The sequence below is a fragment of the Grampus griseus genome (genome assembly GCF_964374135.1).
Source record: "Grampus griseus genome assembly, chromosome: 9".
Classification (NCBI taxonomy): Eukaryota; Metazoa; Chordata; class Mammalia; order Artiodactyla; family Delphinidae; genus Grampus; species Grampus griseus.
In genome coordinates, this window is record NC_139003.1 from 63,956,213 (window position 1) to 63,975,706 (window position 19,494).

At 35.5% G+C, this 19,494-nt stretch overlaps 1 protein-coding gene across 2 annotated transcripts in view; it reads left to right on the forward strand.

Annotated features, from left to right (window-relative positions):
- PHF14 (PHD finger protein 14) overlaps positions 1-15,004 on the forward strand; it is a 199,347-nt gene extending 184,343 nt beyond the window's left edge. For both annotated transcript variants that reach the window (XM_082662390.1, XM_082662391.1), the window contains one exon: positions 14,843-15,004. In XM_082662390.1, coding sequence (XP_082518516.1) covers positions 14,843-14,917 — 75 coding nt within the window. In that variant the 3' untranslated portion in view covers positions 14,918-15,004. The remainder of the gene's footprint in view (positions 1-14,842) is intronic.
- The last annotated feature ends 4,490 nt before the right edge of the window (positions 15,005-19,494 follow it).

A 19,494-nucleotide genomic window follows, 5' to 3' on the forward strand; every position in this document is an offset into this window, starting at 1 on the left:
CTAATAATTAACGATGTTGAGCATCTTTTCATGTGCCTGTTGGTCATCTGTATGTCTTCTTTGGAGAAATGTCTATTTAGGTCTTCTGCCCATTTTTTGATTGGGTTGTTTGTGGTTTGGTTTTTTTTATTGAGTTGTATGAGCTGTTTGTATATTTTGGAAATTAAGCCCTTGTCGGTCACATGTTTGCAAATATTTTCTCCCAGTCCATAGGTTGTCTTTTCATTTTGTTTATGGTTTGCTTTGCTGTGCAAAAGCTTATAAGTTTGATTAGGGCCCATTTGTTTATCTTTGCTTTTATTTCTTTTGCCTTGGGAGACTGATTTAAGAAAATATTGCTACCGTTTATGTCAGAGAATATTTTGTCTGTGTTCTCTTCTAGGAGTTTTATGGTATCACATCTTATATTTAAGTCTTTAAGCCACTTTAATTTTGTGCATGGTGTGAGGGAGTGTTCTAACTTCATTGATTAACATGTGGCTGTCTAGCTTTCCCAACACCACTTGCTGAAGAAACTGTCTTTTCTCCATTATATATTTTTGCCTACTTTGTTGAAGATTAATTGACCATTAATTTATTTCTGGGCTCTCTAATCTGCTCCATTGATCCATATATCTGTTTTTGTGCCAGTACCATGCTGTTTTGATTACTGTAGCTTTATAGTATTATCTGAAGTCTGGAAGGGTTATACCTCCAGCTTTGTTCTTCTCTCTCAGAATTGCTTTGGCAATTCTGGGTCTTTAGTGATTGCATATAAATATTACAATTATTTGTTTAGTTCTGTGAAAAATGTCATGGGTAAATTGATAGGGATAACATTAAACCTGTAGATTGCTTTGGGTAATATGGCCATTTTAACTATGTTAATTCTTCCAATCCAAGAGCATGGGATATCTTTCCATTTCCTTGAACCATCTTTGATTTCTTTTATCAATGTTTTATAGTTCTCAGAGTATAAGTCTTTCACCTGCTTGGTCAGGTTTATCCCTAGGTTTTCTTTTCTTTGTTTGTTTGTTTTTAATGCAATTTTGAACAGGGCTTTTTTTTTGTACTTCCTGATATTTCATTGTTAATGCAAAGAAATGCAACAGATTTCTGTATATTAATCTTGTATCCTGCTACCTTGCTGAATTCATCTATCACTTCTAATAGTTTTTGTGTGGAGTCTTTAGGGTTTTCTACATAGAGTATCATGTCATCTGCATATAATGACAATTTTACCTCTTCCCTTTTGACTTAGATACATTTTGTTTCTTTTTCTTGTCTGATTGCTGTGGCTAGGACTTCCAATACAATGTTGAATAGAAGTGGTGAGAGTGGGTGTCCTTGTCTTGTCCCAGAATTTAGTGGGAAGGCATTCAGCTTTTCACCATTGAGTATTATGTTGGCTGTGGGTTTGTCACAAATGGCTTTTATTGTGTTGAGATATGTTCCCTCTGTACCCAGTTTGGCAAGAGTTTTTATCATGAATGGATGTTGAATTTTATCATATGCTTTTTCTGCCATCTATTGAGATGATCATGTGGTTTGTGTCTTTTGTTGATGTGGTCTATCACATTGATTGATTTGTGTATGTTGAACCATCTTTGTGACCCTAGAATGAATCCAACTCGATCATGGTGTATGATTCTTTTTATGAATTGTTGGATTCAGTTTGCTAATATTTTGTTGAGGATTTTTGCATCTATATTCATCAAAGATATTGGCCTGTAATTTTCTTTACTTAGTGTCTGTCTTTTTGGTATCAGGGTGATGGTGGCTTCATAGAATGACTTTGGGAGTGTTCCCTCCTCTTCAGTCTTTTGGAAGAGTTTAAGAAAGAGTTTAAGAAGTATAAGTTCTTTTTTGTATGTTTGGTAGAATTCCTCAGTGAAGCCATCCAGTCCTGGACTTTCATTTGCAGGGACTTTTAAAAAAATTACAGATTGTATTTTACTTCTAGTGATTGGTCTGTTCAAATTATCTGTTTTTTCTTGATTCAGTTTTGTCAGACTGTATGTTTCTAGAAACTTGTCCATTCCTTCTGGGTTGTCCATTTTGTTGGCATGTAACTGTTTATAATATTTTCTTATGATTTTTGTATCAATATTTATGCATTATTCATTGTTATTTCTCCTTCTTCAGTTCTTAATTTATTTGGGTCCTCTCTCTTTTCTTCTTGGTGAGCCTAGCCAGAGGTTTGTTGATTTTATTTATCCTGTCAAAGAACCAGCTCTTGGTTTTATTGATTTTTTCTATTGTTTTTTTAATCTCTTTTATTTATTTCTCTCTGATCTTTATTATTTCCTTCCTTCCACTGACTGTAGATTTTGTTTTTCTTTTTCTAATTCTTTTAGGTAGTAGTTTAGGTTGTTTATTTGGGATTTTTCTTATTTTCTGAGAAAGGCCTGTATTTCTATGAACTTCCCTCTTAGAACTTTTTGCTGTGTCCCATTGATTTTGTATGGTTGTGTTTTTATTGTCTTTTATCTTGAGGTATTTTTTTTATTTCATTGTTGACCCACTGGTTTTTTAGCAGTGTGTTGTTTGGTCTCCATGTAATCATTTTTTGTTCTCATTTCTCTTTCTGTGATTGATTTCTATTTTCATTCCACTATGGTCAGAAAAGATGCTTGACATTTCTATCCTTTTAAATTTGTGGAGGTTTGTTTTGTGGCCTAGTATGTGGTGTATCCTAGAGAATGTTGCATATACACTTGAAAAGAATGTGTATTCTGGGTTTTTTGGATGTAATGTCCTATAGATATCAACTAAGTCTAACTGTTTTATTGTGTCATTTAGTATCTCTGTTGCCTTATTGATTTTCTGTCTGGAAGATCTGTCCATTGATGTCAGCGGAGTGTTAAAGTCTCCTACTATTATTGTATTCCCATCAATTTCTCCCTTTATGTCTGTTAGTATTTATTTTATGTATTTAGGTACTTCTCTGTTGGGCGCATATATGTTAACAAGTATGATATCTTCTTCTTGTATTGATCGTTTTATCATTATGTAGTGTCCTTCTTTGTCTTTCTTTATGGCCTTTGTTTTATTTTATTTATTTTTTAATTTATTTATTTTTGGCTACGTTGGGTCTTTGTTGCTGTGCACAGGCTTTCTCTAGCCATATTGAGCGGGTTCTACTCTTTCTTGCAGTGCACAGGCTTCTCACTGTGGTGGCTTCTCTTGTTGGAGAGCATGGGGTCTAGGCACGCGGGCACAGTTGTTGCGGCATGCAGGCCCTAGAGCATGCGGGCATCAGTAGTTGTTGCGTGTGGGCTCAGTAGTTGTGGCGCATGGGCTCTGGGGTGTGCAGGCTTCAGTAGTTGTGGCGCACGGGCTCGGTAGTTGTGGATCACGGGCTCTAGAGCGCAGGCTCAGTGGTTGTGGCTCACAGACTTAGTTGCTCCATGGCATGTGGGATATTCCTGGACCAGGGCTCAAACCTGTGTCCCCTGCATTGGCAGGCAGATTCTTAACCACTGCACCACGAGGGAAGTCCCTGGTCTTTATTTTAAAGTCTATTTTGTCTGATATGACTATTGCTACCTTAGCTTTCTTGTCATTTCCATTTGCATGAAATACCTTTTTCCATCCCCTCACTTTCAATCTATGTGTGTCTTTTTCCCTAAAGTATATCTCTTGTAGGCAGCATATTGTAGGTCCTTATTCTATTATCCAATCTGCCACTCTCTCTCTTGATTGGAGCATTTAGTCAGTTGACATTTAAAGTACTTATTGATGATTATGTATTTGTCATTTTAAACCTTGTTTTCCAGTTGATTTTGTAGTTTTTCTTTGTCCCTGTCTTCCTTTTGATTTTCCTTTTATGGTTTGATGGTTTTCTTTTGTATTATGCTAGAGTTCCTTTCTTTTTGGTTTTTGTGAAGCTGTTGTATGTTTTTGATTTGTTATCCTGGTTTTCAAGTATGCTAACCCATAACTATACCTACTTGCTTTAGACTGGTAGTCATATAAACAAACATTCTAAAAGGTCTACCTTTTCTTACTTCCCTCCCTGACATTTTGTGATTTCGATGTCCTATTTTACATCTTCATGTTTATCCTTTGGCTGTTCATTGTAGTTATAATCGCCTTCACTGATTTTTTTTCATTTTTATTCTATGTACTGGCTTATTTAAGGGATCTTCAATCCTTTTATAAATTTGTCTTTCCTGTTGTGACTTTCCCTTTCCTGTAGATTCTTACTTCTTTTCTATTTAGAGAAGACCTTTCAATATTTCTTTTAGGATTGGTTTACCATTGCTATATGCTTTTAGTTTTTGCTTGTCTGAGAAATTCTTTCTCTCTCCTTCTGTCCTAAATGATAATCTTGCCTGGTATCCTAGGTTGCATGCTTTTCCCTTTCAGGACTTTGACTATATCTCGTCACTCCCTCCGGGCCTGCAAAGTTCTGTAGAGAAAACAGCTGATAGCCTTGTGGGAGTTCCACTGTAACTCACTGTTTTTCTCTTGCTGCCTTTATAATCCTCTCTTTAACTTTCGCCACTTTAATTACCATATGTCTTACAGTAGGGCTGTTTGGGTTCATCTTGTTTGAGACCTTCTGTGCTTCCTGTACCTGGATATCTGTTTCCTTCTTTAGGTTTCGGAAGTTGTCAGCCATAATTTTTTCAAATATATTTTTGATCCCCTTTTCTCTTTCTTCTCCTTCTGGAATTCCTGTTATGTGTAGATTGGCGTGCTTTGTATTATCCCATAGATCTCATATATTGCTTTTATTTTTTAAATTTGTCTGTCTGCTGTTCTGATTGGGTGATTTCTGTTATTCTGTCTTCCAGATCACTTATTCATTCTTCTACATTCTTTAGTTTGCTATTTTTTGCCTTTAGCTCAGTTTTCACCTCAGAAATTGAGTTGTCTAATTTTGATTGGCTCCTCTTTATGGTTTCTAGTTCCTTGTTACAGTGATCTACATTTCTATTGATAGTCTTTCTTAATTCCTTCAGCATTTTTATTACCTCCTTTTTGAAATCAGGGTCTGGTAGACTGGTGAGGTCTGTATCATTGTTTGTTCATTTAGGGGGATTCTATTGTTTTTTAAATTGGCAGTAGTTCCTCTTTTTCATTTTACTTATATTTCTCTGACTCTATGAATTTAGGAGAAACAGTTATCTACTGTAGTTTTAAAGGGCTGTTTTTATGTGTGAGTGACCCTGTGTAGACCATGTGAGTCCAGTATTGTTGGTGCCAGGGTTGTTTTTGGTATGGATGCTTGCCAAGTCTTTCCTCGGGGTGTGCTGGCCCTTGTCTCCTTGATAGATGGGTGTGTTTGGTGTTTTGGTGACCAGAGCCTGTGCTGGATGTTGGGCAGGGCCTCCTCTTTGCCCTGTGGTTCTCACAGCCCTGTTGGGGTTAGAGTCTGCTCCCCAGTTGTTGGAATAGAGGCCCCAGATCCAATTCTGAGCTGTGGTGTGAGATAGGTGGGACTGGAGTGCTCCCTCTGGGAAAGGAGCCACTGTGTGTTCTTCCCCAGGAGACTTCTGCCAGGATGTGTGACTCTGTGATGCTGCCTGTCACCTGGTTTGTGCCCACAGAAATCACTGTTGCTGCTGCTGCACTCAGGGGCCACCTCCACTACAGGAGCGCTAATAATCAGTTCAGATTTCAGCCCTGCCTCCACTTGAGTGTGCACGAAATTCGCAAAACCCATGGTGGCAGAAGCTATGCCCCGCTGTGAGCACACTGATAATGAGGATGCTATGGTAGATCCACACCTCTCCCTTACTGAGTTGACAGTGGGGCTCCTATGAAAGATCTGCCCTCCATCCTGCGCGTGCCCCTGTTGTGGCCCAGGCCCACTCCAGGACTTTCGGGCTGTCTCCCCACAGCCAAACTGGTTCTTCTCCCTAGGTCTGTCTGCTGAAGCCCAAGTTTCAGCACCTAGCCACTGCACACACCAGGAGGCGCGTGTCTCCGGCTGTGCTGGTCTCTCTACCCTGGGGGGCTGCAGGCCAGCTCCCACACTCTCCTCCCCAGCCTCTGAAGCTCCCTGTGTGTTTCAGCACATTTCCCAGCTGGTGAAGGAGGTTCCCAGGGGTGCAGGTCCTGTCCCTATTCCTCCTCTTCTCCCTTTTCCCTTCGTCTTACTGGTTATGTAGGCATCTTTCCAGCAGCTTTGGTTGTATGAGATCTTCTGCAAGCTTTGCAGTATGTATTCTGTGAGAATTATTCCACATGTAGGTGTATTTTTGATGTATTTGTGAGAGGAGGTGAGCTCCATATCCCTCTACTCCGCCATCTTGATCTCCTTCACCCAAATTCTTTTAATATATATAAAATGCCTTTTAAATCTATGTTCCATTAAACTCCTCATTGTATTGTGAAGGATAAACAAAATGCTATCACATCCTATTGAAGAGGGCACTTCTTCCACAATGGCCAGTTCCAGTATCAATGGCTGTTGCTTATATTAATAAATAAATAAAATATGCTACCTATAAGTATTTTCCAGCTTGTATAATGAACTCAGTTATTGCTGAATAATTTCTAGTCATAAAACAGTGCATGTATGACTGGAAATTTTAATGAGCCAATCACTGATTTTTATACAACCTAGAAATTTCTTAGCTATGGAACTATAATTCGACTGGTGAGCTTGCATATCTTAAACATTTTTAGACTTTATTTCTGCCTCATTTTTGCTTGATGGAATTTTTTTAACTCCTGGGAATTTAAACCTGTATGTGTATGTTTAGAACAAAAAATAAAACAACATAAATTTAGAAATGTCTCTTCTTCTCCTTGAGTACCTGTGGGAAAAGTAGAGGTTCATATGTATTGTCTTCAAATATTAGTACATTTAGGATTTTTGAAATGTTACATTTAGTGAATAGATGATTTATGCAAAAATATTTTCTAAAGAGCCTCTTTAAATGTTATTTCTTAATATACCATAATCTTTTAATTCATATACATTGGACTTATGCTATTCTCATTTGAAAATATACTTATATTGCCCCCTTATAGAATTTGAGGGGTTTTATTTGTTTTATTTTTCTCTAGAGTCAGTACTGACTACCCACCAACTTCAAAAGCAGGTAGCATTTTTTCTTCCAGTTTAATTGAGATATAATTGACACACAGCAGTCTATATGTTTAAGGTATACAGCAAAATGATTTGATTTATATACATCGTGAAGTAATTATCACAAGTTTAAGTGAACATCTATCTCATATACACACAAAATTAAATAGAAAAAAAATTTTTCTTGTGATGAGAACTCTTATGGTTTACTCTCTTAACAGCTTACGTATATAACATACAGTGTTAATTATAGTTATCATGTTGTACATTACATCCCTAGTGCTTATTTATCTTATAAGTGGAAGTTTGTACCTTTTGACTACCTTCATCCAGTTTCCTCCCCATTCACTTCTCCTCACCCCACCCCCTAACCCAAATCTGATCTCTTTTTCTATGAGTTTGTTTTTGAAATTTAATTGATGTCCAATACTGTTAGTTCCTGTTGCATAACATTCAGTATTTCTATATATTTCAAGGTGATCACCATGATAAGCCTGGTTATGTATGTTAGCATACAAAGATATTACATAGTTATTGACTATATTCCCCACACAGTACATTTCATCAAAAGCAGGTAATATCTTTTAAACCAAAGTGTTACATATGATGGAAAGTTAGGGGCCTCTAATGTTCATTTCCAGCATACACTTCTATGCTTATTTCCTAGATATTAGATAGTCTGCCAGAGAAGGAAAATATTTTTATCTTTAAGACCATAAGTTCCGTAGGGGTTATCAAACATAAGCCTTATACAGAAACTCATCTGTCAGAGAAGAAAAGAGTGTGATGGTATTCTTAGCCCCAGCAGGTTAGCACCATATCTTAAACGTATCTTAAATACCTAAAACTTCATATTATGAAAGTTATGCTTTTCTTCATACTTATGAGAAGATATAAGCTTATAGAATTAGGTTTATGCTCATTAAGTGTCTAACCTAACTCACACTTATCATCCATCATTCATTTTCTTTTTTCCAATCCTATTTTGCCAGAGTCTTACCTTCCACTCACTGTTCTTCCTTTCCTTTCCTATTAATATGCCCTCCCTAGATGACTGTACCAATCCTTAGGGCCTTCCTTCTCAGGTCATAGAGATTCTCTCTTGATCTGAAATCATACATGGGAAACCCAAAGTCTTATTTTTAACTGTCCCATTTCCATGCCACCAAAAGCCACCACAAAGAAGTAAAAAGTAACAGGAGGAACTAAAGACTTAGAAAAGCAAACCTACTTTACTAGATCTGCTCCAGAATCACAAATTGAGAGGTAAGTGATTGCTCAACAAATGAAAAAGAATTATTCATATATACTCATACGTGAAATTAGAAATTTATTACTGTCCTTTATCTACTTGCTATTAAAATAAAAGGCCGTGATTCTGTAATGTTAGGTAATGGGATATTTCTTTGATTAACTATCTTTTGAGTCACTAAGTAGAGAAAAAAGGTAGAAATTTACAAAATAGCTCCATTTTGTTTATCGACTTATGTGTTTGAGCTAGGTTTACTAAGAACATCCCAGGTTACTTGAATTTTACAGTAGCCCTAGAGTTTCTTTTTTTAATGTATCTATTTTATTTAGTTTTGGCTGTGTTGGGTCTTCATTGCTGCACGCATCCTTTCTCTAGTTGCAGCAAGCAGGGACTACTATTCGTTGAGGTACTCAGGCTTCTCATTGCAGTGGCTTCTCTTGTTGTGGAGCACAGGCTCTAGGAGCGCGGGCTTCAGTAGTTGTGGCACGTGGGCTCAGTAGTTGTGGCTCGCGGGCTCTAGAGTGCAGGCTTAGTAGTTGTGGTGCATGAGCTTAGTTGCTCTTGTGGGATCAACCCTTGAACCCTTGTCCCCGGCATTGGCAGGTGGATTCTTAACCACTGCGCCACCAGGGAAGTCCTAGACTTTCTAATTAAATATGCAACTTCTGTCATAAGAACCTCTTACGCTTTTTACTGTGAATTTAATTAAGCATTTCTTGTAAGTTCATTTCAGCATCTCTCATGGCCCACTGAAGTTGAGATTCAGTTGTAAAATGGTAGATTAATTGCCTTTTGTATTAAATGAAATAAGAATCTCAAATATGCAACATCAGGAAATTTAATTGTGGTCTTCAATTGCTTATTCAATGCATTGGAAAACTGAATACAGAAGTACAGAAAAAAGGGCCAAAGGTTGTTAAATGTAGCACATCACACACATTTTGCACTTAATGATCCAAGTGTTTATTACTATGAAGTAAATGCACCACTTAAAGAATTAGAGTGGAATTGTAAAATGTTAAAAACTCTAATTAATTTTAGTCTGAAGCATGCAACATGCTCATTTTTGCCTAAAACATTTTCATTATCGTATTTTTCCAGTTAAGAAAATTTTTTTTCCTTATTGTGCAGCACTAGCATATTTTCTTTATTAAAAGCACAATCTTAAATGCCATTGAGAGTTATATCTGGTATACTTTTTTTTTTAAGTTTATTTTTGGCTGCGTTGGGTCTTTTTTGCTGTACATGGGCTTCCTCTAGTTGCGGTGAGCGGGAGCTACTCTTCGTTGCAGTATGTGTGCTTCTCATTGCTGTGGCTTCTCTTGTTGCGGAGCACAGGCTCTAGGCACGCAGGCTTCAGTAGTTGCAGCACGCAGGCTCAGTAGTTGTGGCTCGCTGGCTCTAGAGCACAGGCTCAGGAGTTGTGGCGCACGGGCTTAGTTGCTTCACGGCATGTGGGATCTTCCTGGACCAGGGCTCGAACCCGTGTCCCCTGCGTTGGCAGGCGGATTCCTAACCGCTGTGTCACCAGGGAAGTCCCTCTGGTTTATGTTTTAAATGAATAAAAGAGCGTAGTTTTTGACCTCAGATCAGAACAATATATTATATATTGCTTTTCTATACTTAGTCTACAACTAACAGAACAGGTTAAGTGTGTCTTCATATTTTTCACCAAAAGCTGTGTATATACTACAGTTTTAAAGGACCATTATCAAAGCATACAGATAATTTCAACTATTAATTTGAATCCAATTACAGTAACTTTTCTCTGATTAAAGGAATATTTAAAATCTAAAGAAAATATCATAAGAAAATAGAAATATTTTAAGTTAGTACTTAGTTGTACCTTCTCACTTTATTTTACTGTTTGTACCACCATGTGTCTTTATCTGCTGTGAATAGCAAATTCTGTAAAGTAAAAACAACTGACATCATTCTCTTTGAAAACAGACTCCCATTATGCTTACTTATTTCTGGAAATAAAGCTTATGTTTTCTAATTGTGAAAGTAATCTGTGCTCAGAGTAGAAATGTAAGATAAATGCATGGAAGCACAGACAAGAAAATAAAAATTAATATCATCACCATTATAAACATTTGAGGTACTTAAGGAATTTTAAATAGAAAAATGGAAAGCAAACAGTTTATTTTAGCGTGTATTTTTAATATAGAGGTGACAGTTACCTTGAATTTTCTTCCACATAAACTCTTTGTGCATACAATCACACTTACTTTGAATTTAGAAAACTTTCATTAAATAGTCATTTCTATTTTGTTTTTTTAAATCTTTTTATTTTGAAATAATTTTAAACTTACAAAAAGTTGCAAAAACAGCACAGATAATTCCCATTTGCCCTTCATCCAGCTTCCTGTAGTGTTATTATCTTCTACTGTTCAATTATTTTATAGAGTGTTTATCTGATGTTTTCTCCTTACTAGATTTAGGTTCATGCATTATTGGGAAGGATACCACAGACCAGAATTAATGTGCCCTTTTTAGTGCATCTTACCAAAGAGTTAATGTTAATATGTATTACTGGTAATGTTAACCTTCATCATTTGGTTAAGGTAATGTTTGACAGATTTCTCCACTCTAAAGGTACTCATAAAGTCATCTTTAAAGATATAATGAAATAATGGGGAAAGTGTGTCCCTTTGTATAATCCAACCTTTAAAAGAAATAATTTAAAACTTGACAGTCTGTAGGGTAAATACAGAGTCAGCTGTATTCACAGACTAATTTGAGTCCAAATATTACCTGAGCAGTAGAAATTCCAGCTGCTAAAATAATTGCTCTTTGTTTGGAGTCGGTTACCTCAAGAGAAGGGAAAAGCAGGAGTGGATAGGTTTTATTAATTGACATCAATTCTTTGAACTGTTATGAGTCAAATTTGTAAATAAGGAAAAATAGAGGGCCTTCTCTTCCAGATTGATGTTGCAAGCTGAGTAGGATTTAAACAGACTCTGTGGGTTTTACTTGGTGGTAAAAGGAATCTAGTTTAGATAAAAATGGCAGTATTGTTACTTACTTCTCTGTTATAATAACTCTTTTAGTCTCATGTTGCCACCTGGAGCATTAGCCCATAATTACATGGTCCATGTGTGCTTAGAAATTTTCATTCTCCTCACTACAGCAATGCTGTCAGTGTCCAAAGAGCAGGAAGGCCAAGGAACCACTTTTAACTGTGTGGCATTATGAGCGTTATTGTTATGTGCGTATTCCTGAAATTCCACATGTAACTAGCAGATCTGCAAGGTTGCTATAATCAACATGTTTTCTGGAGTATGAATTAACAAGCTTAAACATTAAGAGGTAAACCTGTCTGCTTTCCAGCAGCCCCAAAGGGTACATTTTCTTGTTGGCTGCTTCAGAACACTTGATGAAACAAATGTCAAACTTGTCAGGGCTGTCACTAAGAAAATGATCCGTGTAGCAAGGGTCTTCTTTCACTGGGAAAAAAAACAGATGTCTTATCTTAGCAAAGAGTGACAAGAACCTAGCATCTATCAGAAGAAAATTTTGCCTGCCTTTAATATCCAGTAGTGAAGAAATACTTTGGTAAAAAAACTTCCTTTCTTTGCAGTTTCATTCATTATGCATTCACTTGTGAATGATATTTGATTTGCTGCCTGAGGTATTTTAATGATTGTATTAATCTTGAACTGTTATAAAGTTCTTATAAAAATTGATGTCTATAGAGAATGGGCTTGAGGACACGGGGATGGGGAAGGGTAGGCTGGGACGAAGTGAGAGAGTGGCATGGACATATATACACTACCAGATGTTATATAGATAGCTAGTGGGAAGCAGCCACATAGCACAGGGAGATCAGCTCGGTGCTTTGTGACCACCTAGAGGGGTGGGATAGGGAGGGTGGGAGGGAGACGCAAGAGGGAGTGGATATGGGGATATATGTATATGTATAGCTGATTCACTTTGTTATAAAGCAGAAACTAACACACCATTGTAAAGTAATTATACTCCAATAAAGATGTTAAAAAAAAATTGATGTGTAAACTTAGAAACACAAATTAGCACTCCCAAAAAAAGGAAAAAAACAAAGCAACTTCTAAAATCCTTTCTGGAGCATTATTATATCTAATTCCAGTGTTTTATTTACAGTGATTAAAGTCTTTGGCTGTTATTATTTTGATGATATTATACCGTAGCAATTATGATGTGTTGGACTCTAGCAGTGGATTAAATGCCTTCTGTGCCCCTCCATAATCCTTTTCTGTATCCAGATCACAGCTATTCTTATACAAAGGAAGAAAGAGATTGTATCTTGTTAACTTACACAAATAGTTTAAAGGCAAAGAAAGGCAAGATATTTTAAGACATTTTCTCTGCATAAAGAAACTTTTGTACCTGTCCTGAACAGGAGGCAGTATTAGGCATGCATTTATTAACTATACTTTATTACTAAGAAAAATTCAACAACAAAAAGACTGACATTATATGAAGAATGTTAGTTAATTATGAAAGTAAATATTATAGATACTTCCTAGTCCTCAGGATCATCAGGGTAACCAAGCTTGTTAAACCAGTAAGTCATATTGCTGTGGGAACTTAGCAGACTGTCCACGTGATAAAGCCTCCACTTTTTTTCAAAAATTAAAGAATATGAATTCGATAACGGTGAGTTTGGCTTATGATGTTTCAAATATTTTTGCTTATTTCTGTTTTCAATAATGTTTTAGTAAATTCAGAAGTGTAACTACTGGATAAGGAAGGATATTATGCTTTTCCAAATTACAGACCTCTCTTTTACTCATCTTTTATTCCACTGTTTCACATAGTTCAGGAAACATTTATTGGACCCCCCCCATACACTAAATGTGCCCTGCCTTGAACAACTAGGAATATAAGATAAAGAAGATAAAGCCCTGCCTTGAACAACATATAAACAAATTCAGTGCTACCTAACAAAAATTTCTTGCCACCTTTACCTGCTGTTTTAACACTTTCTGTCAGTGTTTCACTGACAGAAGACCACAGTGGAAAGGTGGAATAGGATTTGCTTTTTATTGGGTTGTAATTAAAGTGTAATCTCTACAGACTCTTATCTTAGACTCTTAAAGTGGAAACTACCTTCATTAATAGATTTTCAAGAGTCAATTGAACATAATATCTCTATTCAGTAGAGACAAATTGGAAAAAAAATTAAACAGCACACAGTAGCTATTGTGCTTAGATAAATATATTAAAATTACATTGCCAAAATTGATAGTCAGAAACCCCATTCCTTGCAGCCAACATATCTGTAATGATTCAGGTTGATTGATAATATTGATAATTTCTCTGCTTTCCTGGTGTTGACAAAGGCTAAATCACAGGTGCTGTTGAAATTTAGAGACAATGTATATAAAGGAAGCTTTCTCCACCTTAATGTTTATGGGCAAGGGTGTGGTCTTTCGTGGAAAACAAATATATATATATATATGACACTTAACATATATATGTTATGTATAAGCATTATATAAATATGTTATACATATTAACATATATATAACAAATATATATTTGTTATATATATACACCTTGATTTTCATTTACTTAATAAAGTCAGTTTACTTAATAATTATTTGTTAGCAAAGCTTAATAATTATTTAATTGAATTTGGTTTTTATACAGAGATGCAGGGTGATGTGTAGTGATATTGATGTTATTACTGCTGTCCAGAGATACTTAAGAAATTAAGCTACTCATACTTTAATTAACTCAGTAAAGAGTTAGACAGTGTTTTTTACTTCCATTAATAAAAATGGCAGGCCTATCAGAAATATTAGAAAAGCAAGACTGCTTTGTACTTACGTGTTGTTGAAGGAACATATATGATGAGATGGGTTATAAAATGTAAGATGAAATATTTTTCCAGATTCTCATTATTTATACTTTGGAGGTCACCATTTAATATTGAACACAAGATACACTTCATTCCTATGGAAGCAGACATTATGATGTCACTTTATTTATTCACCATGTTCCACAGGAACCTATGAATTATGAGGCCACCACTTAGAATGAAACTGTAGAATGTAAGCATTCTGTCGCCTCACGTGCCCATTTTAGAGTTTCCTATTTTAGAACTGACTGATATTCAGATAACATGGTGGCACAAGTAATTGGAAAATTGGCAGACCTGTCAAGAAAGTATGCTGGATGAGACCAAAATGCCATGCTGGGTACATAAAATGTCTCAGAAGTTAAATTTACTGTTTTTTATCAAATAGTGAAGTAAAAATATCTGGTTGACCCCCTAAAAAGGACACTTTTTAGTAGCAGGTGCTTTCAAAAGTAATTCTTAAGTCATTGATAAAATAAGTTGTTTTTAAAAACATACAGAAATTTTTAGTGAATGTGTAGTATAAAACAGCACCCACTGAGAATGTTAATGTTTAAATGTTGCATAATTGTGCCATTTTGTTTATAGCCTTTCCCCTATGATTACTGGAGTCATGATAGTTAATTCTTCAGAGAAATGAAGTTAAAGTGTACTTAAGTATAGGTGCTAAAATGCCCTGAAGTTTATATTTTAATGTTTTCTAAAATTTATTTCACAGGAAGATGAAAATGAAGCTGAAAGAAAAAATACATCTCAGGAGCTCAACATGGAACAGAAAAATCCAAAGAAATAAAGGATTTTCTGTAGTGTTTTGAAAAGTTTGCAACTTACGTAGTAGCAGATGAAATTTCTAATTGTAAAATGTTAAATTGTAAAATCTAATTTGCAAAATGTTCTCAATAAAGTCATTGAAAATGAAATAGGAACGTGCGTTTGGAATTTGTATTTTTTAAGAGCGACTTAAACTTTTATATAAAAGTTAGACCGTTAAAATATTTTTTTAAATTCTTTACTGAAATTTGAGAATAAGAGACAGAATTTTATCTGTAACCCAAGTGTTAACACATGTGGATGACTTTAAAAAAAAAAAAAACTGAAAGTCTTTTCCCCTTACAAGCCTCTGTTGTCTTCTTCAAGGACCTTAACAGAATTCCAATTAATATAAAGAAAGTCCAACTTAGTTCAAAAATGAACAGGAAATGCTTGCATGTGAAAACACTGAAAACCAACTACTGCCACAAGATTAAATACCATTTTCTGATTTCTGATTTTTGGCAGATGTCTTTGGTTATTTAAAGCAGAGTTTCTTAAAATTAGAAGCAGAGTTTCTTAAAATGAGAAGCAGAACTTTGGAAGGCTTATAAGAGAATGCCAGCATACACTTCTTCCCTGTGAGAATGAAATCTGTATACTTAGCCTGGAGCCATAGTTTTATCACAAGCATCTGAGGAGCTCAGTAAAGGTGTGACAGTGGGACAGGCTGGCAGCTATGATACAGTAGGCTGAAATGGGGAAAACTGCAAGTAGGCAAGATAGAAAATTCATTGATGTATAGCCTCAAATAATGTAACTATGGATATCAGGAAAACAGCTATATCCCACAGATTAGACTCCCTGGATGAATTTTGAAGCAGAGTTTGAGCCAAAGAAAAGCCTGAGTAGGCATGTCAGAGTCTGAGGAGGGCCTGTGCAATAAGCAAATACAAAGATTAATTTGACTTTTTCCCATTTTTTTCCTATTTTTTGGAATAGATACTACTCTATTTCAAAATACCCATATTCACTTAGATTGGAGTTACATTAGCGGTGTCACATTTGAAAAGAAACAATAATACATGATTCATATTATCATTAAAATCTATTACATATACTGTGTTGTAGGTACTGTGCTAAACAGTATTCTTTATACCACTAATCATCCCTATTAACATATAAGATAGTTATTACTTTTCTTCACGTTACCAATGATCAATCTGAGACTTAGGGAAAATAAGTTAACCAAGGTTATGGAGCGTGTAATTGGCAGAGCAAAACTTCAAACCCAAGCAGTCTCACCCCAGAATATCACATTTAATTATTGTGAACTACCTATGTCATACCTCTTTCAATTCACTATCTTCCCCAAAAACATAGTCTTTCTTGTTAGCACCTTATTTACCACCTGCTACCTCCCGTTTAATTATTTTTCTTCCCTAAATTCTTAGCCATGCTTAATTTGAAAACTTTGGCTTAAGTGAAGTAATTAACTACTATTCCAGCTCCCCTAAAACATGAAAATCCTGCTTTATCTTTTCTACGTTGAGTTACGATGGAACAAGTGTAAAAGCATCTTACTGCTTCTCTACAATTTTTCAGTAACTTTTTGGCCATATTTTTCAGTAGACTGTTTATTTAGTTACTAGTGTGCTGTCATCTCATCTCTTAATACTTTCATTTCTAAAATAAGTTGCTGAGTATGAGAAGAGGGACACTCAGCCACCCAACAGGCATTTTAAATATTTATATTTGTGATACCTTTAATCATTTAAAACTCTAGTTTTCCTTTTTAGAAATATTTTAAAATATGTATGTATCCCTTGGCTTATGGACAATGAGTAATAAAGTAAATCACTGTAAATTTCCTTTAGGGAAAATCTGCCGTATGAATTTATCAAATTTTTAGGGTTTATACACTTATGTCTAAGTATATACACATAAATCTTGTTATAATGCTAAAAGATTGCCCACATTATATGACTAAGCTGGTACTTTTTTTGAATCAAATTTTGCATATTATGTAGTTTTTTTATAGAATATAACATATTGTAATAGCTCAGGTTGCCATAACAACATACCTCAGGCTGCTTGGCTTCAAAAGCAGAAATGTATTTTTTCACAGTTCTGGAGGCTGAAAGTCCCAGATCAGGATTCAGCAGGTTCTGGATTCTGGTGAGGACTCTCTTCCTGGCTTGCAGATGGTGGCCTTGCTTCATCCTCACATGGTCTTTCCTAGGTGAGTACACATAGAAAGAGAGCAGGTGAGCTCTCTGGTCTCTTTTTATAAAGACACTAATCCTATCGGATCAGGACTCCCAACTTCATGACCTCATTTAACCTTAAGTACTTCCTTACTCCAAATACAGCCATACTGGGAACCAGAGCTTCAACATGTGAGAATTGGCAGAGGTGGGGATGGGGGAGGGGCACATTCAGTCCATAACTTATTTAAATAAGTCCAAATGCCTGTTATAACAATTCCAGTTATGTTAAGGAACACTAGAGTGAAGTCCCAATGAAATGTTTATGGCAATGTGGATTATATATATTTAGGATCCTTAGAAACATTAACAATTAGAATATGATCTAACAATTGATTTCTGAAGAAGACAAACCACTACACAGTTATATATACGTGTTTTATCTCCACATCCCCATTACTTAGCTTGTTTCCTGACCCATATTGGGTAAGTTAGCTAAGTAACTAGCTTAGTTAGTTACAGCTAAGTCAGCCTGTAACAATATAGAATACCTGAAAGACAAAACTTCTTTATACTTCATGATGCCTGTATAATTTCCACCCACTCAACTGAATTGTATTTTCTTCATGTTAATTATTGAGCTATACTTCTTCACATTTTCAAAGAATTTAAAAGTAAAACAACTTTTAATCAGTATTTGTCTCTATCATATTTACATACATCATTTAAAAAAAAAAACTATACAGAATTCTACTCTCTCCTCAGGTCTGTGGAACACACAGCAGAAGTAGGAAGAGGTGTTAATGCTGTCCTTGAAAGGAAGTTGCTGTGCACTAAAATGCCCACATTCTTAAATTCATCCAACAGAATTGTATTGGAACCTACTATATGCCATGCACTCTCTATCACCGGGGAATCATAACAAACTCCCTCTGCTGTCACTGTCTTAAAATTCTTAATACTTTTTGAATAAGGGATCCCACAGTTTTACTTTGCACTGGGCCTGGAAATTACATAGCAGGTACTAACATATGGTGCTTTTACTCTTTAAATCAGTTTTATTGGAGTATAATTTACATACAACAACATGCACCTATTTTGAATTAGCAGTTCAATAAAGTTTGATAAATGTACATATCTACATAGGTACATTAATAGCATTTCAAGATATAAAGCATTTCCATCACTCCAGAAAGTTCTCTTTTGCAGTTTTACAATCATTCACACACCTCTACTATAGCAGTGGATTTGCTTTATTTTTCTTGATTAGTTTGCCTGTTTTAAAATTTCATGCAAATGGAATCATTTCATCTGTATTCTTTTGTGCCTGGCTTTCTTCACTCAACATAATATTTTGAGATTCATCCAGGTTATTTAATGAATCAATAGTTTATTCCTTTTTATTACTGAGTACTTTTTCATTGTATGAATATACCACAATTTGTGAATCACCATTGTGTGAATATACCACCTGTTGCTGGACATTTGAACAGACATTATACAAAAGAAGATTTACAAATGGCCAATAAGTGTATGAAAACATGCTCAACATCATTTAGTTATCAGGAAAAAATACAAGTTAAAACCACAGTGAGTGACTACTGTATACCCATGGAAATGTCTGTGTTGTCCAATACAGCAGCCACTAGCCACATGTGGCTATTCAGCACTTGAAATACAACTAGTCTGAATTGAGATGTGCTGTAAGAATAAAATACATAACCAATTTTGGTGACTTAGTATGAAAAAAGAATGTAAAATATCTTAACTTTTGATTATAGGCTTAAATGGTAATATCTGGATAGATTTGGTTAAATAAAATATATTACTAAAAGAAAGTTCAACTATTTTCACTTTTTTAATGTGGTTCCTAGGAAACTTGGATGTGTAAATTCCATTGTATTTCTACTGGACAGTCATAGGTGATCATTTAGACTCAGATAATGAAATGTTGGTGAGGTTATAACACAACTAGAATTCATACAAAGAACTCAGCTAAGCCATATCAGGCTCATGGCCCATAGAAACTCAGAAATAATAATTGTGTTGTTATAAGCTGTAAATTTTTGTGGTAATTTTTATGCACCAATAGAACTCTAATGGAGGTATTACATAAAAGGTTAGGGATAGGTTGCTACCGCTGGCAAGTTAGGCATTAAGCAATGGTAACCAAATCAAGAGTAAACACTTATATTATTTTTTAGACACAACCTTCATCCCTCCAGAATGTCCATTTTATTCATGAGCCTATTAAGAAAGCAGTGATGGAAAGAAGCAGACTAACAGCCAAGGGAATTGTCATCTTGTCCATGTGACTGCTGGTCCAAGTATAAAATGGTACACCACTTTGGAAAGAAGTTTGCAAGTTTCACATGAAGGTAAACATGCCCTTAATATATGACCCAGTTACTCT